Source organism: Brachyhypopomus gauderio, chromosome 4 (assembly GCF_052324685.1).
Source record: "Brachyhypopomus gauderio isolate BG-103 chromosome 4, BGAUD_0.2, whole genome shotgun sequence".
Taxonomy (NCBI): Eukaryota; Metazoa; Chordata; class Actinopteri; order Gymnotiformes; family Hypopomidae; genus Brachyhypopomus; species Brachyhypopomus gauderio.
Genome location: NC_135214.1, coordinates 18,653,046 through 18,673,796, shown reverse-complemented (window position 1 = coordinate 18,673,796; position 20,751 = coordinate 18,653,046). Strand labels below are relative to the sequence as shown.

At 40.6% G+C, this 20,751-nt stretch overlaps 1 protein-coding gene across 1 annotated transcript; it reads right to left on the bottom strand.

The window, feature by feature from the left end:
- Nucleotides 1-16,059: 16,059 nt before the first annotated feature.
- On the bottom strand, nt 16,060-19,814 carry insig2 (insulin induced gene 2). The gene is made up of 6 exons (XM_077002878.1): nt 19,663-19,814; nt 18,534-18,861; nt 18,267-18,391; nt 17,737-17,903; nt 17,469-17,568; nt 16,060-17,322 (listed from the first exon to the last, which is right to left on the bottom strand). The coding sequence occupies exons 2-6, from the start codon at nt 18,778-18,780 to the stop codon at nt 17,281-17,283; spliced, it is 681 nt and encodes a 226-aa protein (XP_076858993.1). The 5' UTR covers nt 18,781-18,861; nt 19,663-19,814; the 3' UTR covers nt 16,060-17,280.
- Nucleotides 19,815-20,751: the final 937 nt, after the last annotated feature.

Genomic DNA, 20,751 nt, shown 5'->3' with positions numbered 1-20,751 from the left:
ACAGCATATAGAAATTGTATATGCTTTAGAGGCAATGCTTTATTGAATGGGCTCGGCTGGCTTGATAACAACACAGAAACACATTAGAATTTCTGGAAATATGCAGACCAGGATATTTCAAAACTTATTCTAAGATTGGATTACGACGAATTTAACGCTGTCGGGAATCTCATCCCACTGATCTTTTGTAGAAATCTTTCTTTAGCAAATACCACAAAATTAATAACCCTAGTGATGAAATACTACATAATGAAATATTATAATTGTGCAATTGCACATTGCAATAGAACATCAAGCAATTACAAATCCTCACCATGGGTAATTGCTTTAAGCTTCACTTTTTACTATATTTCAGAAAGGTGAGATTAAAACAAAACATAATTTAAAACGTTCACCTATTTGTAGAAAACATTTTTTAAAACATAAAAACTACTAAGTTGCCATTGCCAACAATCAAATTAACTACTACTACTACTACTAATAATAATAATAATAATAATAATAATAATAATAATAGTAATAAAAATAATCTGACAGGGTAGTAACCTATTTTTTTCAAATTAGGTTTTTCATTTTATTTTATTTAGGTTATTTTCAAATGCTTTAATTATTTTAATTTTCATTTAATTGCTTTAACTGCCTTTGCGAAAATTGTGTTTGCATAAATAAACATATTTAAACACAGTACAGACATATACACAGTAAAGAATAACTATTAACAAACATATACAATTGCAAAAAACATATAATGAAAAGACAAGCATCCAACATATTGCAACATTCTGGATGAATTTTGACAAAATGAGAACAAATCATGAAAGCTTGGTTTTAAAAAGGTTTAAGAAGCTCTTGATTAAGAGACCCAAAACGAAGAGACGAAAGTGTTTCAATCTTTTATATGAACAAATTTCGTAAGGTGTTGCAGACTGACGTTTATTCAAACAGGGAACGAAGACGGGTGATAGGATATGTTATACCAGAGGTAACATCAATAATTTGCAGAGTAGTGTACTTTCTGATCTTAACAATATCCCCAACGGTTTTCAGCTATAGACGTTATTCCAGGCCTTCAAGTCATGATACCGTGAATGCTTATTTGAATGGAAGGCTACAGTCAAGTGCAGTTTTATAGCTTAAAAACTAAGAATTGATCTGTACGTGTATGTATGGCGCCTTATTGGTGGAGACGGCATTTACGTGCTCTTAAACATTCAAGCATGTCTAGACAAGCCAGACAGACCCGCACGAATACTGCCAACCGATTGATTGAGTTTTGCTCGCAGTTTTAATAGTAGGAAAGCTGTATAGGATCTTTGCGCCGGTAGCGCGATATAAACGAAATTAATATAATGAACACTTGCAATTACGTTTTCTTTTTAAATATCAATTATGTGAAATGGAACTCAACGCCGCAAAGCACACAAACCTCTTATACAGTGACTGTGAACTTTTTAAAGCAACAAGATCACAGTGAATAGCAGAATCCATTTCTGCTGCTCCGGCGGTGACTGTGACACCTGGAGGGTTGCCAGGTCCTACAAATATATCCCGCACAAAGTCAGTGTAAAACCCGCCCTTCAGAAGCCTAAACTAGCCCAAAGCCCAAAGTTGTTGGGGGGGTGGGGGGGGGATGGTGGCGAGTGTAAGTTGTAAACGGGGGGGGGGGGGGGGAGTGTAAAATGTAGACAACTTAAGTATTATATCGCGATCGATTATTAGTGTTGACTTGTAACTCCCGCGGTAGCCCTACTCAAAAGTAGCCCAAGAAACCGCACCCTGCGACCCCAGAATTTTTACCCGCGGCTGGATTTTCAAACAAGCCCAATTTGGCGTGAAAACCGCGAACCTGGCAACTATGGACACCTGTCCGTCGCCCTCTCCTGTGTCCAGCTAATCAATGTTTTAGAAGGTTCTGGGTGGAGTCATTTTTCCTGCCGCTGCGCCAGCACTGACATTATAAATGACACCGGGGTGTATCAAGCGGTACAGGACCGATAATAAAGCATACTGCCATCAATTACTATGCTATTTCAAAGCGACTGAATATTTTCAGTGTAACTTTCTAAATTAATAATATACATTTCTATTGGCCTGTAAGAAGGTCCTATACTGAAAAAAATTATATTCACAAACTTTAGCCCCAGCAGTTCAGCATTATCGACTGATATCGGCCTAAAATACCGGGTGCCCACTAGGCGCGCTAAAATGCCCCAACAATAGGGGTAAGCTAGGCTATAAACAACCAATTTTACCATCTTGAATCACGGTCAACAGCTTTCCACACTATATAGGCTACTATATATACCTTATATTCCGTCGGCTATTTCACATCATAGTTATAAATGCTCGTTTGTATCCCTATAATATTTATATATTTTTCTCCCGACTACTCATAACTTTTGCACATAACGAAGAAATTTAAGCGTCGCGATGCATAGGCCATACAACCCCTCACACGTGCGGGCGATGGTTAAATTCCGTTCAGACCACACACTGCGTTGCGGGGCCGTTAAATGTGTTAGCCACGCTCCGCGCGAAGCCCCATTCCAAAAATACCGCGAGGCGTAACTCAACCTCCCGGAGGCCCAGATGGAATAAGGCCGCTCGGTGTCTGTCACTCCACTCTGCACTTCTGTGACAAGAACAAGTTTGTGAAGGCTAGAAATCTAGAGCTTAACATTATGTAACTGTAACAGATTGGAACGGGACGCCATTAATAACGAGTCATATATATATAAAATAACATTCTAATACTTATCCGTGTATATGTGTATACTACTCCTATGTGTGTGTGTGTGTGTGTGTGTGTGTGTGTTTATCAGTTATTTATCACTATTAATGTTGACTCACATGTACCACATGGAAGATCATATAGATAATTTGCATATATTTATATATTTGTATATTTGCTTATATATGCACGCATGGACAGACACACACACACACACACACACACACACACACACACACACACATGCACATAGTGGGAGGCCTTAAGAACTGTGCTGTAGGGATCAAGCTTGCTGACCGCACCATGACACACAACATTGGGAATCCCAGACTGTGTGGGTGTATGTCCAATTATAATCTATATATGGCAGTGTGTCTGCTTGCATAGATGTGTGTATGTAGCAGAAAAAGGATGTGTGCTCTCAAATATTTAGTTCATTTAGTTTTCCATTTAGGTTTCTCTCTCTCTCTCTCTTTCTCTCTCTGTTCATTTGTGTTTATCTTTGCACCTGTATGTACATGTCTGCAACAACTACTTTTTAATAGGGCAAAACAGCCAGCAGTCTTGGCTATGGGCTATGTGTGAGAAACAAGAACATGTGTGTGAGATTCTGTGCACAAGATTATAAACAAAATAGATAGACAGTGACAAATTGGCTTTCTTCAACAGACTGTAGTTATCATAAATGTCTCTATTTATTGTGTTGGCAGGGCAAATTTGATTAGTAAGTAAAATATCACAGCACACAATGTTCAGTGCATGCTACAACACAGTCACAGGGAATTTAGGACAAAGTTATTATTCTGTTTTAATTTAAAGCAGATATGTGCTCTCCTTCTCTCCATCTCTCTCTCTCTCGCTCTGTGTGTGTGTGTGTGTGTGTGTGTGTGTGTGTGTGTGTGTGTGTGTGTGTGTGTGTGTGTGTGTGTGTGTAATTATGAGTCCAACTGTAGAGATACATGGGCACAGGTTTGATGGTGGTACAACTGTGCTTCAGATGCTACAGAAAGCCTTTGTAAATTATTTATTATTCACATCCCCTTATGAAATAACGAATATTATATTTGTTACTATACCTTAATACCTTAATAGACCTTCCCAGACCTACCCAGAGTAAAATAAACAGACTTCTACCTGAGCTTCTATCTGAGTTCTCTATCAATATTATTCTCTCTTCAAATCTTTCTTCCAACCATTTATTGATTGCTTGCACAGTGCTTAGAAAGAATATACCTGATAGACAGTACTTTTTTCCATGACCTAATTATACATCCCTACCAGCATGTGGTGAAAGAGCCTGAGAGTTGAACTCTTAAAAAGAAGGAAAATGCATGTATACAGTGTGCATACCATCACACCTGAGGTTCACATAATAGCAGTGTGTGACTTCAAAAGGGAATGAAACCTGGACAGAAAGATCCCTGCTCAGATTACCTACAAAGTTCATCAATTCATGACAAGAGAACTCCTTTCAATCATGCACTCACCCATCAATACACACACCAGTTAACATCAGACACACACACGTATACACACCAACACAAACACAAATAGATTAGATCTGTAGAGGATACAGTGTGATTGCACATTCATTTCCTCTCAAAGTCCCTCTCTTTGATTACCATGTCTTGCACTGCCGATGCAAAACAGAGAAGCCTGAAATTGCAGAGTGTGTGTCTGCAACATGTTATAGTCATGTCAGCAAAGCATCTATTATCACGACATCACCAGACGCTTAAAGCAGGACCGGATGCAGCATCAGATTTATCTCTGTCTCTGTGTTTCTCTCTCTCTCTCTCTCTTTCACACACACACAAACTCAGAGATGAATGACCTGAATGTAACGAGCACAATGAGGTCATAAATTATCTGCTGTCATAGTTTAGATGTTATCAGTTAGGCAGTGGTCATTTTGCCTGAGTAAAATTGAATGATATGACAGAAGCTATTCATTAAAACATTCTGTTTCTCTTCCTCTATTCCCTTCACACATGCATGGGCACAAACACATACACACACACACACACCCACACACACACACACACACACACACACACACACACACACACACACATACACCACATTGTGTCCATTTGACAGTACACACACTTTACCATACAGATAAACACAGTCAAACTGTGAACAAACTCTATGATTGTGTGCGTGAGCATGCAAGCACATGTGTGCAAAAGCATGTTGGTGCGAGGAACGCTGGGCTGTGTTCGCCCGAAGCTAAACCTCTGTTCAGCGTCTCAGAGGCCTTATCAGTGCTCTGCTCTTTGTGTGATGCTATCAGCTATTATTACATGCTGACCCGACACTCTGGTAGATTCATTCCTCCAGCCAGCCATGCTGCATCATAGCACCTACGCCTGCAGACTGTATGCCCGGCACACTCACACGTGTCCAGATCTGATTCTCTCATTCAGTCACGTGTGCTTTCCACATATGCACTCACATGCTTGTTTTCATAACGTTGAGCAATCTGGAGCATGGAGGGTTTTTATTGAGCATGCCATGAATCTCGTGTTTTCAACGCTATCCAAAGGGTTATGCAGAAGTTTAATCCATATGTTATACTGTTTCACTGCTCTGTTAATGTCTCATCTTGAACAGAAAGAATGTAATTTATTACTTTTTTGCTGCAAAATAATATATTGTGCCAAAAGGAACAAAATAAACCAGATTCATAAACAAAAACTGTATTTATCTAAGTATGCTATTATCACACACTTTGATCACTGCTTTACTGATGGTAAGAGCTGGAACAGGAGATAATCGTGCACTTTGACCTTAGGATCGGCCTGAACTGATTCACCCATAAGGAGGCTAATGGAAAATCATATGTGATCTCGGTCCATTGGCTCAGTGACTGATGAGTGTAAGGCATGTGCGAGACTACTGCCTTAGTTACGGTTGCCAGGTTGGACTTTAAAGTGGATGATGGACGAGCAGTGAGATGATCGTCCATGTTACATTTTGCTTCACAGAGCATCTGCCGCCCTGAAAATGGCGCACACATGCACGCAGCCTCAGAACTCATTCTGGACCAGTTCACCTGACTCCTCAGTGAGAATAGTACACAATGAAAACACTTCTCTGATCACCTTACAGCATCATTGAGTACACAGTCACTGCTTTAACATTTCAATCTTCATAAGTTATTCCATTTCCTGTTTAATACACACAGGCACTATATCAACAGTCCTTTTGGAGTATGATTGAACATTGTAAGAGCACAGAGAATAATACAGATGAATATGGCTCTTCAGTTTTGAGTAATTATTGTGTACTCATTGGTTTATATGATGTCAGATACATACATATCCCTGACTCCATATTGCACATTGACCTTCATGCAGTATCTTACATACTAAACATTGAACTTCAACCAGTATCTTTCATACTAAACTTTCACCTTCACCCAGTTTCTAGTTCTCTGAACATGCTCCACTTTGACAGACTAAGGCCGTGTACTCCCTGTGATGAGGGAGTACTACTGACCTACCCACAGCCCCCTATCGTCACCATGCGCTCGGAGAACATTTTTCATTTTAAATTCCAAACAAAACTTAGATAGTGATTTAAGTACAGTTAGGGAAGGGTAATAACATAATTGATTATACACAAAACACCAGGGTGATTTATTAGAGTGCCATTATTATAGCTAATTGCTAATAGAGTAATGATTATTAATAAGTCTTTATTGTATAATCTTTGAGCGATTACTGAGCAGAATGTGTGGATGTTAATGGCTAGGCTGTTTGGTCTGTCCTATTAAAGCACAGTTCATTACTCTTCACAGGGGATGTCCCCCGGGGGAGGACACTCACAGAGACAGAGAGCGTTTATAATAGTAGCTGGGTGTGCTGTGATGGAGAATGCAGGTGACAGCGATATGATGTCACAACCAGTCCATCAGACATAGCTACAACTGCAAGGTCAAAGGTCAAGCAGCTTAAGTCCATCTGGAGTACCATGAGAAGACACATGTACGCCCCCACCCCCTCCAACACACACACACACACACACACACACACACACACACACACACACACACACACACACACACATTGAACACTCCCACACCAGAATTCCTGCTTTGTTATGCAAATTATTAGTCACATGTTACAACACCCTTTTAACACATTCACAGCTAATTGTGGCATCTTAATATTAAACACACACACTAAGATGTGGCAAATGAACCCTGTTCAATTGTATATGTGACAAAAAATAACAATGGAAAATACTTCTAGAACTGACTACTATTCTAAGCACATGGCTTTCATAAGAGTCACCATTTGCACAAAAATATTTACTTTGATGTGAAGTAATGATATGAGAATTCCATTCCATATAATCTGAAAACACAATACAGTCTAAGTCAAACTACCACAGATACTAATTAAATCAACTCCAGACAGCTGTTCAACCATTAGATGTTTTTCAGCCTAAATCTTATCTACTGCATCTGTAGCATATGTTTGATTATTGCTGAAACTAGTGTTTCTGTGTACTCAGAAAAGAAAAGAAAGCCTTTATCTCAAAACACATTTATAATGAAAGCCTAAGATCAGGTTTGTGAAAGAAATAACATTACATATTCATTTAACACAGCCTAGCAACACACAAACACACCCAAACTCAAATCAGCACCATGGAGAGCACAGAGAGGTAAGGTGGCTATAAAAAATTAATATTTCTCCTGAAATCCCAAAGAGCATGTGAAAAAAGAGACAAAATCAGGAATATACTGTATATGTTGCATTTACATATCTAACACACAAACTACATCAAACTCAAATGTAGACATTCATTCACAGTTCACAATGAATTTCAGGTACAGTTCATGACAGAACATGCATATGTCACATCACTACAAACCCAATACTTGCTTACAGTCTTTCACTGGGCTAAATTAAACCATAGTCATAGATAAATGCACAATATGTAGTGGCATTTGTAAATATTTTGAGGCTTTAATATTATTAATAGTGTGTGTGTGTGTGTGTGTGTGTGTGTGTGTGTGTGTGTGTGTGTGTGTGTGTGTGTGTGTGTGTGTGTGTGTGTGCGTGCGTGGGTGGGTTAAGGGGCTCCCTGTGTGCAGCAGGTCTCTGTGTGTGGCAAAGACTGCACAGTTGCTGTGAGTTCTGTGACCTCTGAGGGGTGAAAGGTGAAAGGCCCATTAGAGAGCTGGTTAGTGGCCGTTTTAAATAAAACTGTGATCACACACACCCTCCCCCCACCTGCTCTTATACAGACACCTGGTCCAAACATGCATACAGAGAAACATACTTAAAGACGGGATAAACACAGGATAAAGGAGAGAGAGAGAGAGAGAGAAGGAGGAATGAAAGTCTAGAAGAGCACAGGAAGATTCCCAGGGTGCATGTGCTACTGCTCTTCTCTTCAGTCCTGTCTAGACGACTTACTCTTTGTCCTCTGATATGGTTTTTCTCATTTCTCCCAGTTCATTTCCACCCTAGTCTCCTGCTCTCTCTCTCTCTCTCTCTCTCTCTCTCTCTCTCTCTGCCCCACTGGGTGTAGACAAAGAGGAGGCTCCTCCACTTCCTGAATAAGTCAAGGTCTCGCCATGCAGTGTCACACACACAGCAGGGGGGGCCTCTGATCAGCCACACATGACAGAAGATACACACACATGCACACACACATACACACATAATACAAAACCCAAACACACAAGTGCAAGCTGCCATGATTAGAGCAGAAATCCCAAAATAGAAGTGCATCTGTTTCCAGTATACCTCAATCATCTCACCTTTAATAAGTGATCTTAATGAGACTGTAAAATTATGACTATCCCTAAATATGTTTATGCTTGTGGATATGTTGAAGCAATGAACAATTATCCAGTTGCTTGGTCAGGGACCATCTGATTGTCTTATTGCATCTCGTCAACATGCAAAGATTCATTGTTAACAACACCGTGTGTTTTAAAGTGAGTAGCAAATTGACCAGCCTATGGGGACTCCCACATTCTCCAGCAGAGTTACCATGACACCCGTTACCATTCATGGTACCAAAGCGAAGTCGTGTGTGTGTCTGTGTGTGTGTTAGTGAGCACTCAGCTTGAACATCCTGTTAAGTGTGAGGTGTTCAGTAGGAAAAACAAACTAATGAGTCTCCTGAATGAGCTCATATCCTATTATGGAGGAGCTTCAGCACCATCACCTGCCAACCTAGAACCTCCATCAGGCCACACAAACCGCATGGGTTTCACTTTCCATTGCAAGGGCTGAAGGTCAAACTGGTCACTGGTCCAAAACTACACAAGCAACTGGTGTAATTAATGATGATGCATATAGCCATGATCCTCAGGTTCAAGAAACCAGATGCTACACAATTCCTCGGAAACACCTGATTCCTCAGGCAGCCGTTACATCCTTAATAAATGGAGACATGCCTAAGAGAAAAGAAATCACAGTAGTACAGGTTGCTCAGCGGACCTCACACAGAACCTGCATGCTGAACTCATCATTGAGCTGAATGATCTGAAAATGTTGACGTTTGTACCTTTATCTCTACAATGTCAAAGAGAAAGTGTTCTCATAGATATAATGGACAGTATCAAGACAAATTTAATATATTACTATGCCAGGTACTGCTTAAACTAACACGTCCTAGCACTATTCCACCAAGATATCAACAGCTCATTCATCATTACGGCTGGGTCTTTTAAATTCATAAGGACTGCCAAATTTAACACGCCCAGCATGGATGACAGAACCAGCTCCATCACAAGAAAACACATCAAAATCAGGCACCTTCTGCAGACAAGATGCAACCACCCAGATTCATTGGCAGAAGTGCTTACGGCATCGAGTGTGTGAAGAGAACAGTGATTCGGGGCAGCTGTAAAGTGTATTATAAGACATGTGTGTAGCAGATGTCCAGTGCCTGTGATCTGTGATCTTGGCTTAAATCCTAAGCTTAAATCCTATGCTGTGGTATAAAATATGTTCAAATGACCCCAATCTGCACTCTCTACATCATCACGTTGAAGTGGTCACACTGACCACAGAACAGCAACACTTCCCTCAATGGTGAAATGTGACAGTCTAGCACTGTTCTCAGAACTGGCTAAATTCAAAAATATTAATAATGTTTAATTAAGAGAAATAACCCATCAAGACATGTTATTTGATATTAAATGATATCAAATCCCATCACAATGAGAGTGCTGAAATTAATGCTGAAACAGCATTAATTACACAGCAAACGTGCTGAACTGAGTACTGAGTGCTGAACTGAGTGCTGAAGTAACACCTGCAATGCTAATTTAACACAGATGAACACCGTAGGGTTCGACCCACCACTGGGAGTTTCACAGTGTCCTACTACACTTAATATCATTATGCATGATCTTCATGTTATGGTAGATGCATCCACATGTATTTCTACTAATGAACTGAACTGCAGCAACTCCACTGTGTGAGTGTCCATGAAGGTGGTTAGTCTTTCACCCAGCCATGGTGCTGTTAACTAACTCCACTGTGTGAGTGTCCATGAAGGTGGTTAGTCTTTCACCCAGCCATGGAGCTGTTAACTAACTCCACTGTGTGAGTGTCCATGAAGGTGGTTAGTCTTTCACCCAGCCATGGTGCTGTTAACTAACTCCACTGTGTGAGTGTCCATGAAGGTGGTTAGTCTTTCACCCAGCCGTGGTGCTGTTAACTAACTCCACTGTGTGAGTGTCCATGAAGGTGGTTAGTCTTTCACCCAGCCATGGTGCTGTTAACTAACTCCACTGTGTGAGTGTCCATGAAGGTGGTTAGTCTTTCACCCAGCCGTGGTGCTGTTAACTAACTCCACTGTGTGAGTGTCCATGAAGGTGGTTAGTCTTTCACCCAGCTGTGGTGCTCTTAACTAAAGCTGCCGACCTGACTGCGAATTAATTGAATATTGATTCTAACAAGACATGAAATTATTCAACCTGATTCAAGTTTTTTATGCAAACCCAATAAATGCTCTTGTAGATCCAGACATAACTACTATCATTGTAATAATTGCATATGCCACTTTTTGTGAATTATAAGGTATAATTGTATGTCACCTTTTTGTGAGTTATAGGGCATAATTGGGTATAATTGTATAGCCACATTTTTCCTGCTGAATTTACCAAAACTTCATGTGTGACAGAAAGATTTATGTCCAGTCTGCTACTGTGTTTACTAGTGAGCTAAACAAGTAAGCAAAACAGAATGACTCACATTCAAACACAAAGCGAACCTCTGTCTCTCATACACACACATACACACACATTTAATTACACTGAATTTTAATTGCCATTAAAGCAGAAAGTGCTATGTGTGTCCTTGGTGAACTCAAGGAACGGCCTAGGTGACCCTGACCTCTGGACAGGTGGTTGTAGCACCATTTAAAACCAGCTATTTGACCCCACTCGCACCCTTTAAACTCCAAAGCCCTCTGTGCACCTGCACAGCAACAGTGCACAACACGGTCAACCATCCACCAGCTCAACACAACCAAAATGTAACCCCCTCCCCTCCCATCAAACCCAGACATGGACACAGAAGTGTGACACTAAAACAATTCTGCAATGTAACTATAAGGACTCCCTGCACACACACACACACACACACACACACACACACACACACACACACACACAAGCACAGCACACTAATGACACCTCTCCACAGTCAGCAGTACACCTGCAGCCACGCCCTTCATCCGGGTGGAGAAGACAGAGAGATGGGTAGCCCATGGCCTGATGTGTGAATATGTGGTGAGTCTCTAGTACTTTGACTGACAGAAACCAACCAGGCAGTGAAACTATGCTTTAAAGTGCCTGTTTCTACTCTCCCACCCCATCCTGCTCCCTCTCACTGAACGAGATTAATGATGAACTGGGATTCCAGCACTGACGGAGCTGCTCCAACTATAGGCAGTGTCAGAAGAGTCATTGCGAATGGCTGCTGGCATACGTGTGTGTGTGTGTGTGTGGGGGGGGGGGGGGGGGTAATCAGAAGCTGGTAGCCCAGGATGAGCCCTGCGGCAGAGATAGGCGGGGTGACTAAGCACAATCATGCAGAGAGATTGTGAATCATACACATGCAGAGAGCTTCAGGTATGCTCAGGTGTGCATGGTAGGGAGGAGATGTGGAGATGTGTCAAAGGGGGACACATCACAACACGTTAGGTCTCTGACTTCAGAAGGAAATCGTCTACAAACACAGACATATATCTATATATAAAGCCTATGAATGCCTCAAAAGAAAAAGGTCTCAACTGAACTAAAGTAAAGCTAAACTAAAGTTCTCACACAGGTTCACGTAGCACACACACCTCAGAAAAAATCACCTTCTCAGTGGCCCAGTGTAGCAAAGCCTAATGAGAGCAGTACATGGGATTGATTTCCGCTGTGAACGTGAGACAGGGAACACATTTATACCAGGCCAGACATGCCACTTTATTAAAATTATATCAGTTTCAGCCGACAGACACTCTTATTATATGACAAATATAATAATACAAGAATAAGTATCTTGAACTGAAAAAAAGAACCTGGTATTTTCTGATATCTTGCAGAGCATTTTTCGTGATTATTATTATTTATCCTATTTATCCTATTCTGATATCAACAGCTTGATTTTCTATAAGCATGTCATGTTTCAGGCCTTCTATAGGTATGTGTGTGTTTAATCTGTTCAATTTCTTCATTACATTATTCACTCATTATTTAGCCTTTCAAACAAAGAGAATGAGACTGAGTATATTGTGTCCAGATTTGTACTAACTCCTTTTTCACTGTTTTGTCTCAAACAGACCCTCAATAATAATAGCGTAACTGATTTCTGTAGCACATATAAAGAAATCTGTAACACATACTGCAAGTGGCGTTCCCATGTGACAACCCTAAATAACTACTGCTGTGTTCAAACTGGCAAAGTTTGTCAAAATTGCAATGATGTTGCATGATGTCATACACTCCCTTATGTAAATGCTTTTGATAAGGATGGAAACCTTACTGCATCTAGTTTTACTATAGCTAATTATTTTTTGTCAGAAACTCACCACTATCCCACTGGGGACATCAAAACAAAATAATATATTATAGTAAATATGAAAGTGTAAATTTCACAACACACAAAATGCCCTTTTCCTTATATTAGTATAGTACTGTTTTACTGAATCTGTACATTGTCTGATCCATGTGTACTGCAATTTAAGCATATTCATTCTGTTTATACCCGATTTAACATGGCATTTTACATGGGATATGCCCCCCACCTCTTGTTCTTTTAAAGGCAAAGACGAAAAGCCTGCCAGTTGAGTGTGGGTGTTGTGAGAAGTGTACCTGTAAGAATATGTCTGGAGAAATTTAACGAGTTGTATACAGCTGCAAAAGCAGACAGTGACCTCAACAGAGGAACACTTGAACACACACAGTGCTTGATTTACTCTGTGTTCTTTCTCTTTCTCTCTCTCTCTCTCTCTCTCTCTCTCTCTCTCTCTCTCTCTCTCTCTCTCTCTCTCTCTCTCTCTCTCTCTCTCTCTCTGTGTGTGTGTGTGTGTGTGATCCCACGAGGATTCTGCTGCCCTGGTGGTTCATGGTTTTCACCATTGTAAATTGCATTTTCAGTGCTTCTCTAAATCAGAAACAGAGCTTAGCACTGACCTCGGGCCATGTGTGTGTGTGTTTGCACACCAACCATTAGACAGCATCACAGTGAAAATTATATTTTTAAAGTTATATTGTTATATTTTAAAGGTTTAAAGTATAATTAGTTCTGAAGAATAAGTAGGCTACTTTGTCTATATTGAAGATCAATAGCAAGAGTGGGAGAGTGGGAGAGAGAGAGAGAGAGAGAGAGAGAGAGAGAGAGAGAGAGAGAGAGAGAGAGAGGTTATAACTTGCAGAGTAGCGCAACCTGGTGGTGATGAAGCGCACTTCTACTTGCATTGTAGAGATTTGCATTAAACTGAAACAATACTTTTACTATATTTGCTGAAACAGCAGAATAGAACAGGTATGTTATAGTGGTCTCACTATGAAGCAAATTCACTTTTTGTTTAATTATACTGGAATTCCATTTTTTACTGATTTTGCACAGTAAACCTTTCCTAAAGACCAGGAGCCAGGAGGCCCTAACCCTAACCCTTAAAAGCTCCGGCCAGAAATCACCGGAATGACAGATTCTTTGGTTCAGTTTCGTGTTGTCATTTCTGCTTTACACTCTGTAGATAATTAGTGCTGTACTTTGTCCGTCATGCTTTCCTACACATATAGAGGCAGCACAACATATGCTGCAAGGCTGAATTCAGCCATCATTGTAAACAAGCTCACACAGTCTATTCTCAACGTGTCCATTTTCGCTCCGCTGCCTTCCAACGCGGTTAGGTGCACTCTCTCGGTCTCTCTGGTAATGAAAGGTGTCAGAGGAAACACAAGAGCCTCACCAAACACAACCGACTTAACCACCATTCTGTCAAGCAGAACGTTTTCACAGAGATGAACTCCTGCTGTTCCCACTCAGACCCTAGAATGAGCAATTTGACAGAATCCTTTCATAGCAAAGAGCTCATGAGAACCATCAAATCAAAAGCATGTGATACGCTTAGATAGCCTTTTATGCAGTAAAATACCTGCTGGATCATTTTGAAGTAATTGAGTAAAGTTAGTTGACTGAAGTAATGTAAATAAAGCTATTGTATTTCACAGGCTAAATTAGGAGGACGCTTAATCATTGCTTCCATAAACGCGAGATGTTCAGCTGGTAGACTCAGAGGTCAGGAGATGGAGCAATCGAAGAGCTTTGTCGGGGGAGCTCGCCACAAGCTGACTTAAGCCCTCTGGCACACAACAGACGCCGCTCCCCCTCTGAGCTCATCTCCACTTCTGCACACTGCTTATAGATCCACTGGACTCTCTGGAGCTGCAGGCAGAAATATGTGGAAAGGAATAACAAAGGGTGTAGATATACTCATAAACTAACACGTATCACACCCTGACAGGGCTGGTGTAAAGGTCAGCCTGGCATTGTACAAAGTTCTCCTGTTTAAATCAGGAAGGAGAATTGTTTAAGGAATGTGTTAAGGAAAATTGTGTTTAAGGAATTCAGGTCATCCAGAGTTTCATTTGCCAAACCACATAAAATCATATTTCCGCAATGAAATAAAATAATAATGATTGTCTAAATTAATAACCACCAAAATAGCCTTTTGTGCCTTCCTTAAATATTGATGATTGAAATGCATATTTAAATGTTATTGTCTTCTTTTAGGACTCACTCCATTCCAGAGAAACAGAAGCAAATCTACAATTTTACTTCAGAGTTGTTATAATGTCTGCACGTTGGAGTTGTGAAGGCGAGGCCCACTGCTCCACCTCCTGGACTCTAAAACAGGGTGCGTGTTTTCAAGACTTGGTTGGTGAGAATGCACTTGTATGTCACGGACTGATCACACACATCAGTGCAACATGGGAAGGCTATTACCTACAGGATCATGGTCACAGTGACCTCATTCTCTTACAGATGTTCTTAGCTGGAAAACTAATTCGCTACAGATATAAATCCCATATGCTTAAACGAGAAGAAACAGAGCAAACCCTGTGTAAGGTGCATGATATATCACACCCTATGGTGCATCTGAATCACAGCTGCTAGTATATTTAAAAAATAATAAAGTATATTAAAATTTCACTGACTAAATCTAATTGGTATCAACAATTAGATACTAAACTGAGGGGCTTTATTAGTTAAATCATAAGTGTTTATCAAAAACTAGCCTTCAACTAAAGGAAAAAAATATTACAATGCAATAGTGTCATTCCTCATGCTAAATCTGATCAGATAATTAACGTGTTTGTGATTAATTACCACATCCTTAAGGTGAAAAACTAATTATTCTTTTCATTATTATTATTTGACAAAGCATCGTGAAATACTGGCAGTGTGGCACAACCCCCAGTGTTTTCTGGTTGGAGACAAGAGTGTAGATAGTTCTCCTGTTCCAGTTGAATGTGTATTTGTGTATGAGCACACTCCCTCCTCTCCAACACAGGCATCAGACATACATAGCACATATTGCACTCTAGCTCTGGCCACGTTTTAACGGTTAAGGACCAATAACAGGAAACAGTCTAAAATAACTTTTTTTTCCCACATTAAATTGAAATGTGTAGAAGAAGAAAATCAGAGAGACATTTTTGGAGTGTTTCATAGCAGATTGGTCAGATTTTCTCTACTCTTGGCAGGTTTCCTCAACAATCAAATTTAGTACAAGACTATAGGCAACATCTGAGAAGCAATTCCTAAAAGAACCATATTAAAATAGCATTAAAAACAAAAGGATATAGATGTTTATTTTGAGCTGTGGTAGGCATTTGTAAAATTATTCATTTTAACTCTTTACCAACATACATTATTCAATAATACATTTTGAATACAACACTTGCAAAACAATGAAATTTCCCCTCATTATGCATTCCACTTTGTCTTTTAAATTTCATCCAGTTTCATTTAAATAAAAAAATGTAATATCAACAAGAAATAACATCCCCTCCTTTTCATAACATATGCAAAACACCCTCAAACTCTGAGGGCTAATCAGAATCATAAGTGAGTTTAATTATGTTGTCCCTTTAAAAGTGTTGATTTCAGTCATATAGCTCTCAGAAACATCTGTAATGTTAAGGCTGTGGCAAACAGTGGAATGTATTTGGAAAAACGGAGCATACTGCAGGACAAACAATACTGCTTGTATGACAGTTTAATCAGGACCCACGCAGGACCCGGTTGTGTAATTCTTATTAAAGCAGAGGGAGAAGGCTAAAAATGAAAGTGTAGTGGTTAGGATGTAGTCATGTATAGGTTAATACATTTATATTGGTTAATAAATACCTGTTCTAACACTGATTACACTCCTGCTCTCACACACCACATGGTATCTCACGTGTGTACAGAGTATTGAGAGCAGGAATTGTGCATTAAATCGCACACTTAAAACATATCATAAACCCTGATAAATGTATCACAATTGTACTGCTTGCCTGTGGACTGCAGAAATGAAATCCTAGGATGAAACCATAGGTCCATAGTTTAAATGTGAAACGGTACCTATATTTTACGTGTAATTCTTGCTCGCACCTGAAAAGAAAAGAAAAAAAATGGACAAAACACAGACAAACAGTTCAAATAAAATCTGCAGAATCACCAAATCAGAATAAAGCGCAGTTTTGACCAGGCGACGGGTGAATGATTTGGTTGAGTCCAGCTGGACAAGTAGGAGTCAGTTTGGCACATGGTGGCCAGCGGGTTGAGCAGTGCTTTAAACTGAACGTGTGGACATGCTAAAAGGATGAACCTGGAGACCAGAGACGTTTAGGGTCCTGCCCAGGTCCAGGTTTCTTCAGGCCCGGAGATGCAGCCACACAACAAGCACCTCAGACGGTCCCACCCCAAACACGCAGACAGCTGCTCCTCCTGCTGCATCTGCTGGAAAGGTCCGTGTGGGTCCTGATTTTTCTGCATTTCCCCTTCCTGATGCAGTAAGGGGGCTCAATCCTGATGAATCTTTTCTTGAATTACTTTACCCTCATACTGCAGAGGGGGACAGTAAAGAGTTCCGTTCATTATCATTAGTAATGCAATGTCAATTGAGTATAACAATTTGAGATGATCACTCTGCTGCTTAAGACACTGCATACACAGCATGGCAGAATGTACATATTAATGTGTGTACGTACAAGAGCAAGCTGGCGTCCTATGTTGCCCATGGTTATCACACCAGCAAAGAAGATGCACGGCAGCCAAGAACGGATGTATAGAAAGTCAGGAGAGGTGTACCTACACACACGCGCACACACACGCATTTCAGTGAAAATCCAGCAGCTCCTAAAGAGTCCCAAAAGTCTAGTTCTTCAGAAGGTGAGAGACCTCCCTGCTCACAATAAGTGATCTTTTTACAACAACAAAGTGACGTAAGGAGAGAAATAGAGGCAAAGAGAGACTCACTGAAACACTCCGTTGTACACCAGTAGCTGCGTGGCGAGGGTTGCGAGCAGTGCAATGGCGACCCCCAGACCAAAGCCACTGCGTGACCGATCGAACGTCCACCACAAACCTACTGACAGCGCAGCCAGTGTCAGAGACAGCTGCACGTTGTTTGCAAAGTCTACTTTCTGACAGACAGAATGTTAAAGAAAGGCCACATCACACATGGGTTTGAGATTGTATTCTTTCTGACTTCACTGCAGTATTTCTAACAATTAAGTACAATTCCACCCTTAAACATTCAGGGAAGATTCAAGGAAACAATGATTCATGTGACCACACACACACGCGCGCGAGAGAGAGAGAGAGAGAGTCTCAGAGTCACAGATTAAGAGAGACAGACGCTGCCCCTGACTCACTCCTCTGACTCACCCACACACTGGGAGATCTCTCTCTATGCTGCTGTTGTGAAGCAGAGCAACACTTGCCTGCACTTTGTGTGTGTGTGTGTGTGTGTGTGTGTGTGTGCTCTTATGAACACTGAAGGATACAGCGCTGGCATGGTTGATTCCCACAAACACAGCCACACAGCGCATCACACTGGACCACTCTCGCTTAAGCTTATGGGGCTCTCCCAGACGCCTGTCTATACATGGATACAGCAGGCCTATCAGAGCTGAGAGTGAAAGAAAAAGTGATTGACAGTTCCTGCCATGTTAAAATATGGAATGCAGAATACCAAAAACCACAGTAACATGATAAACTGGCCCTTGAAGCTGCTGAAGTCGATCACATGTACTGTGGGTAGTGAGAGTTACCTGACACAGTGCCGCAGCACAGCGGGACCCACCACGCAGAAGAGAAGACGCTGCTGATGACATCAGGAGGAAAAAGGGTGACGTTGCGCTGCACCTGCAGCAGGTTCAGCACCAGGGCCAGGAACACGCCCACCCCGAACAGCATGGCCCCCCGGATGAGGAGGTTAGTTGTGCGGTTTGTTATCACACTTATATATGGGCCCCGCAGGGCCACCCCATTCTCACTCGATCCTCTAGCTTCTGCCATAGCTGCTACGATAAAGGAAAACCTAAAGAATGTACAGCCACTCAGCCCCAGCCTTCAACGTCAGCTCACTTCACACCACACCTGTAAAACACAAACCTGTGTCATGATGCTGCCCAGATGTAACCATAGATAGCAAACAGAAGCGTTAAAGTTACACAAAATGGGAGTAATAACGATTACTGATAAAAAAACAGAAAAGTAAAAGCATCAGAAATGCATCAAAATGACTTGGTTGCTCACTGAAATATAGTTTCTACTTTTACAAAAGAATTCAGGCTTGCCCCATGAACTAAACCCAGATCATCAGATCTGTAGCTGCTTCTACTACTACTACTACTACTACTACTACACTACTAGCCAGGTGATTACATCCTTTAATCAAGTTCACTTTTGATGCCCATCATAAACCATCGAAAACAAGCAAGATTTACTCGGTTAGTTTAAAATAGAAATCATTGATAAAACAATTTATAGCAAATGCCAAGTTCATAATTACGATAGGCCACATCATCAAGAACCGAGGCCTAAACGCTAACCTATCTAGTTACATTAGCCATATATAATTAGCCAGCTAGAGGACTCAGACAAAGCCAAGTTACAATGATTCATAACAGCTAGTTAACTAGTTAATTAAATATACATATAGGACAGCGGCGTCATATGCACTCAACAAAAAAACGGTACATTATATATAGTATTAAGCAACTCTGATTAGTTGGTTAGCTAGATAACCTAGCTAACGCTAGCTGGCTAACTAGCTAACGACAGTAACTTGAGCCTTGCTAATGCTGGCTAACTAGCTAGCTCACATAAAAGGTGCTGTTTAAAGGGACAAACGATTTGCATTATTTCAACAAACAAAAAAAGCTCTTCATCACCCACCATCTTGAACTCCCCTCAGGTGAAGATAAAGGGTAGTGAAACCCAAGGCGCTATGTGTCCCGCTAACGCCAGCTTCTATTTACAATGTTATTTCAGTGCCAAGGCTGCGTACTTTTGTTTGGTTAAAACACTTCTGCTGCTCTGGGAATGGTGTCGCCACCAGCCAATGAGAGTGCGCGTTTGTGACGTGATTACGTCAACCAAACTTCAAATCTCAAATTAATCAAAATTTATTATTATTATTGTTAATAAAATAATAATAATAATAATAATAATAATAATAATAATAATAATAATAATAATAATAATAATAATAAGTAATTTACGTTGGGTGCTGAATGGTGATTCTTCTGATGGTGGTTCTTCTGATTCCAACGTTTTAGGCTTCTTTAATGCACTGCCTTTATGTGTGTAACCAAATGAATATGTAAATGATGAGTCAAAATGTTTCCACAAACCACTTCTGTATTTAAGTCGCTCAGTGTGTTATTAGCAGGGTGTTTTGGGGTAAAACGTAACGTTTCTCCTTTAGTGTGGCATTATACTCACATATTTATTACAACAGCAAAATACTATCAAGGAATTGTCACTATTACAATGGGGTACATGCCTTTTTCTTTCAAAACAATAATCCCATATACAAAGGAAAGAGAGTATGAAAGAAAAGGTACTTTTTTGGCTACTCATCAGTAGCATCTGAGACCCTGCATGCTCCTGCTACCACCTTCACTCTCCTTTCAGACCACACCATAGGTGCTGGAGCGCCGGCCCTTCCAGACTGAAGAACAGCATCTACAGCGCAACGTACCTCACGAATCATTTTGCCAGGACAAGACATATTCCCAAAGTATAAGACGTGAATGTGAATCTTAATAACGTCAAGCTGTTATTTTACATTTATAAAGCTGTTTATTCAGCAGAGGCATACTGACTTGTTTGAACCTAATTGTAGCCTATACAGTAGTGCAGGGGTACTCAACTGGCGGACCGCGGTCCGGATCCGGACCCGAACGCAGTCCTGTCCGGACCCAATCTCATTCCTGATTAACTGGAAACGGACCAAAAAAAAACGGAGCATTTATTTCAGGG

Bases quoted from the DNA above. Each gene is read 5' to 3' on its own strand.
- insig2 (XM_077002878.1), bottom strand. From the start codon at position 18,780: ATGGCAGAAGCTAGAGGATCGAGTGAGAATGGGGTGGCCCTGCGGGGC. The intron at 18,392-18,533 runs GTAACTCTCACT...TTTCACTCTCAG, and splicing joins GTGCTGCGGCACTGTGTCAG to CTCTGATAGGCCTGCTGTAT. The intron at 17,323-17,468 runs GTACGTACACAC...CCCCCTCTGCAG, and splicing joins TAGGACGCCAGCTTGCTCTT to TATGAGGGTAAAGTAATTCA.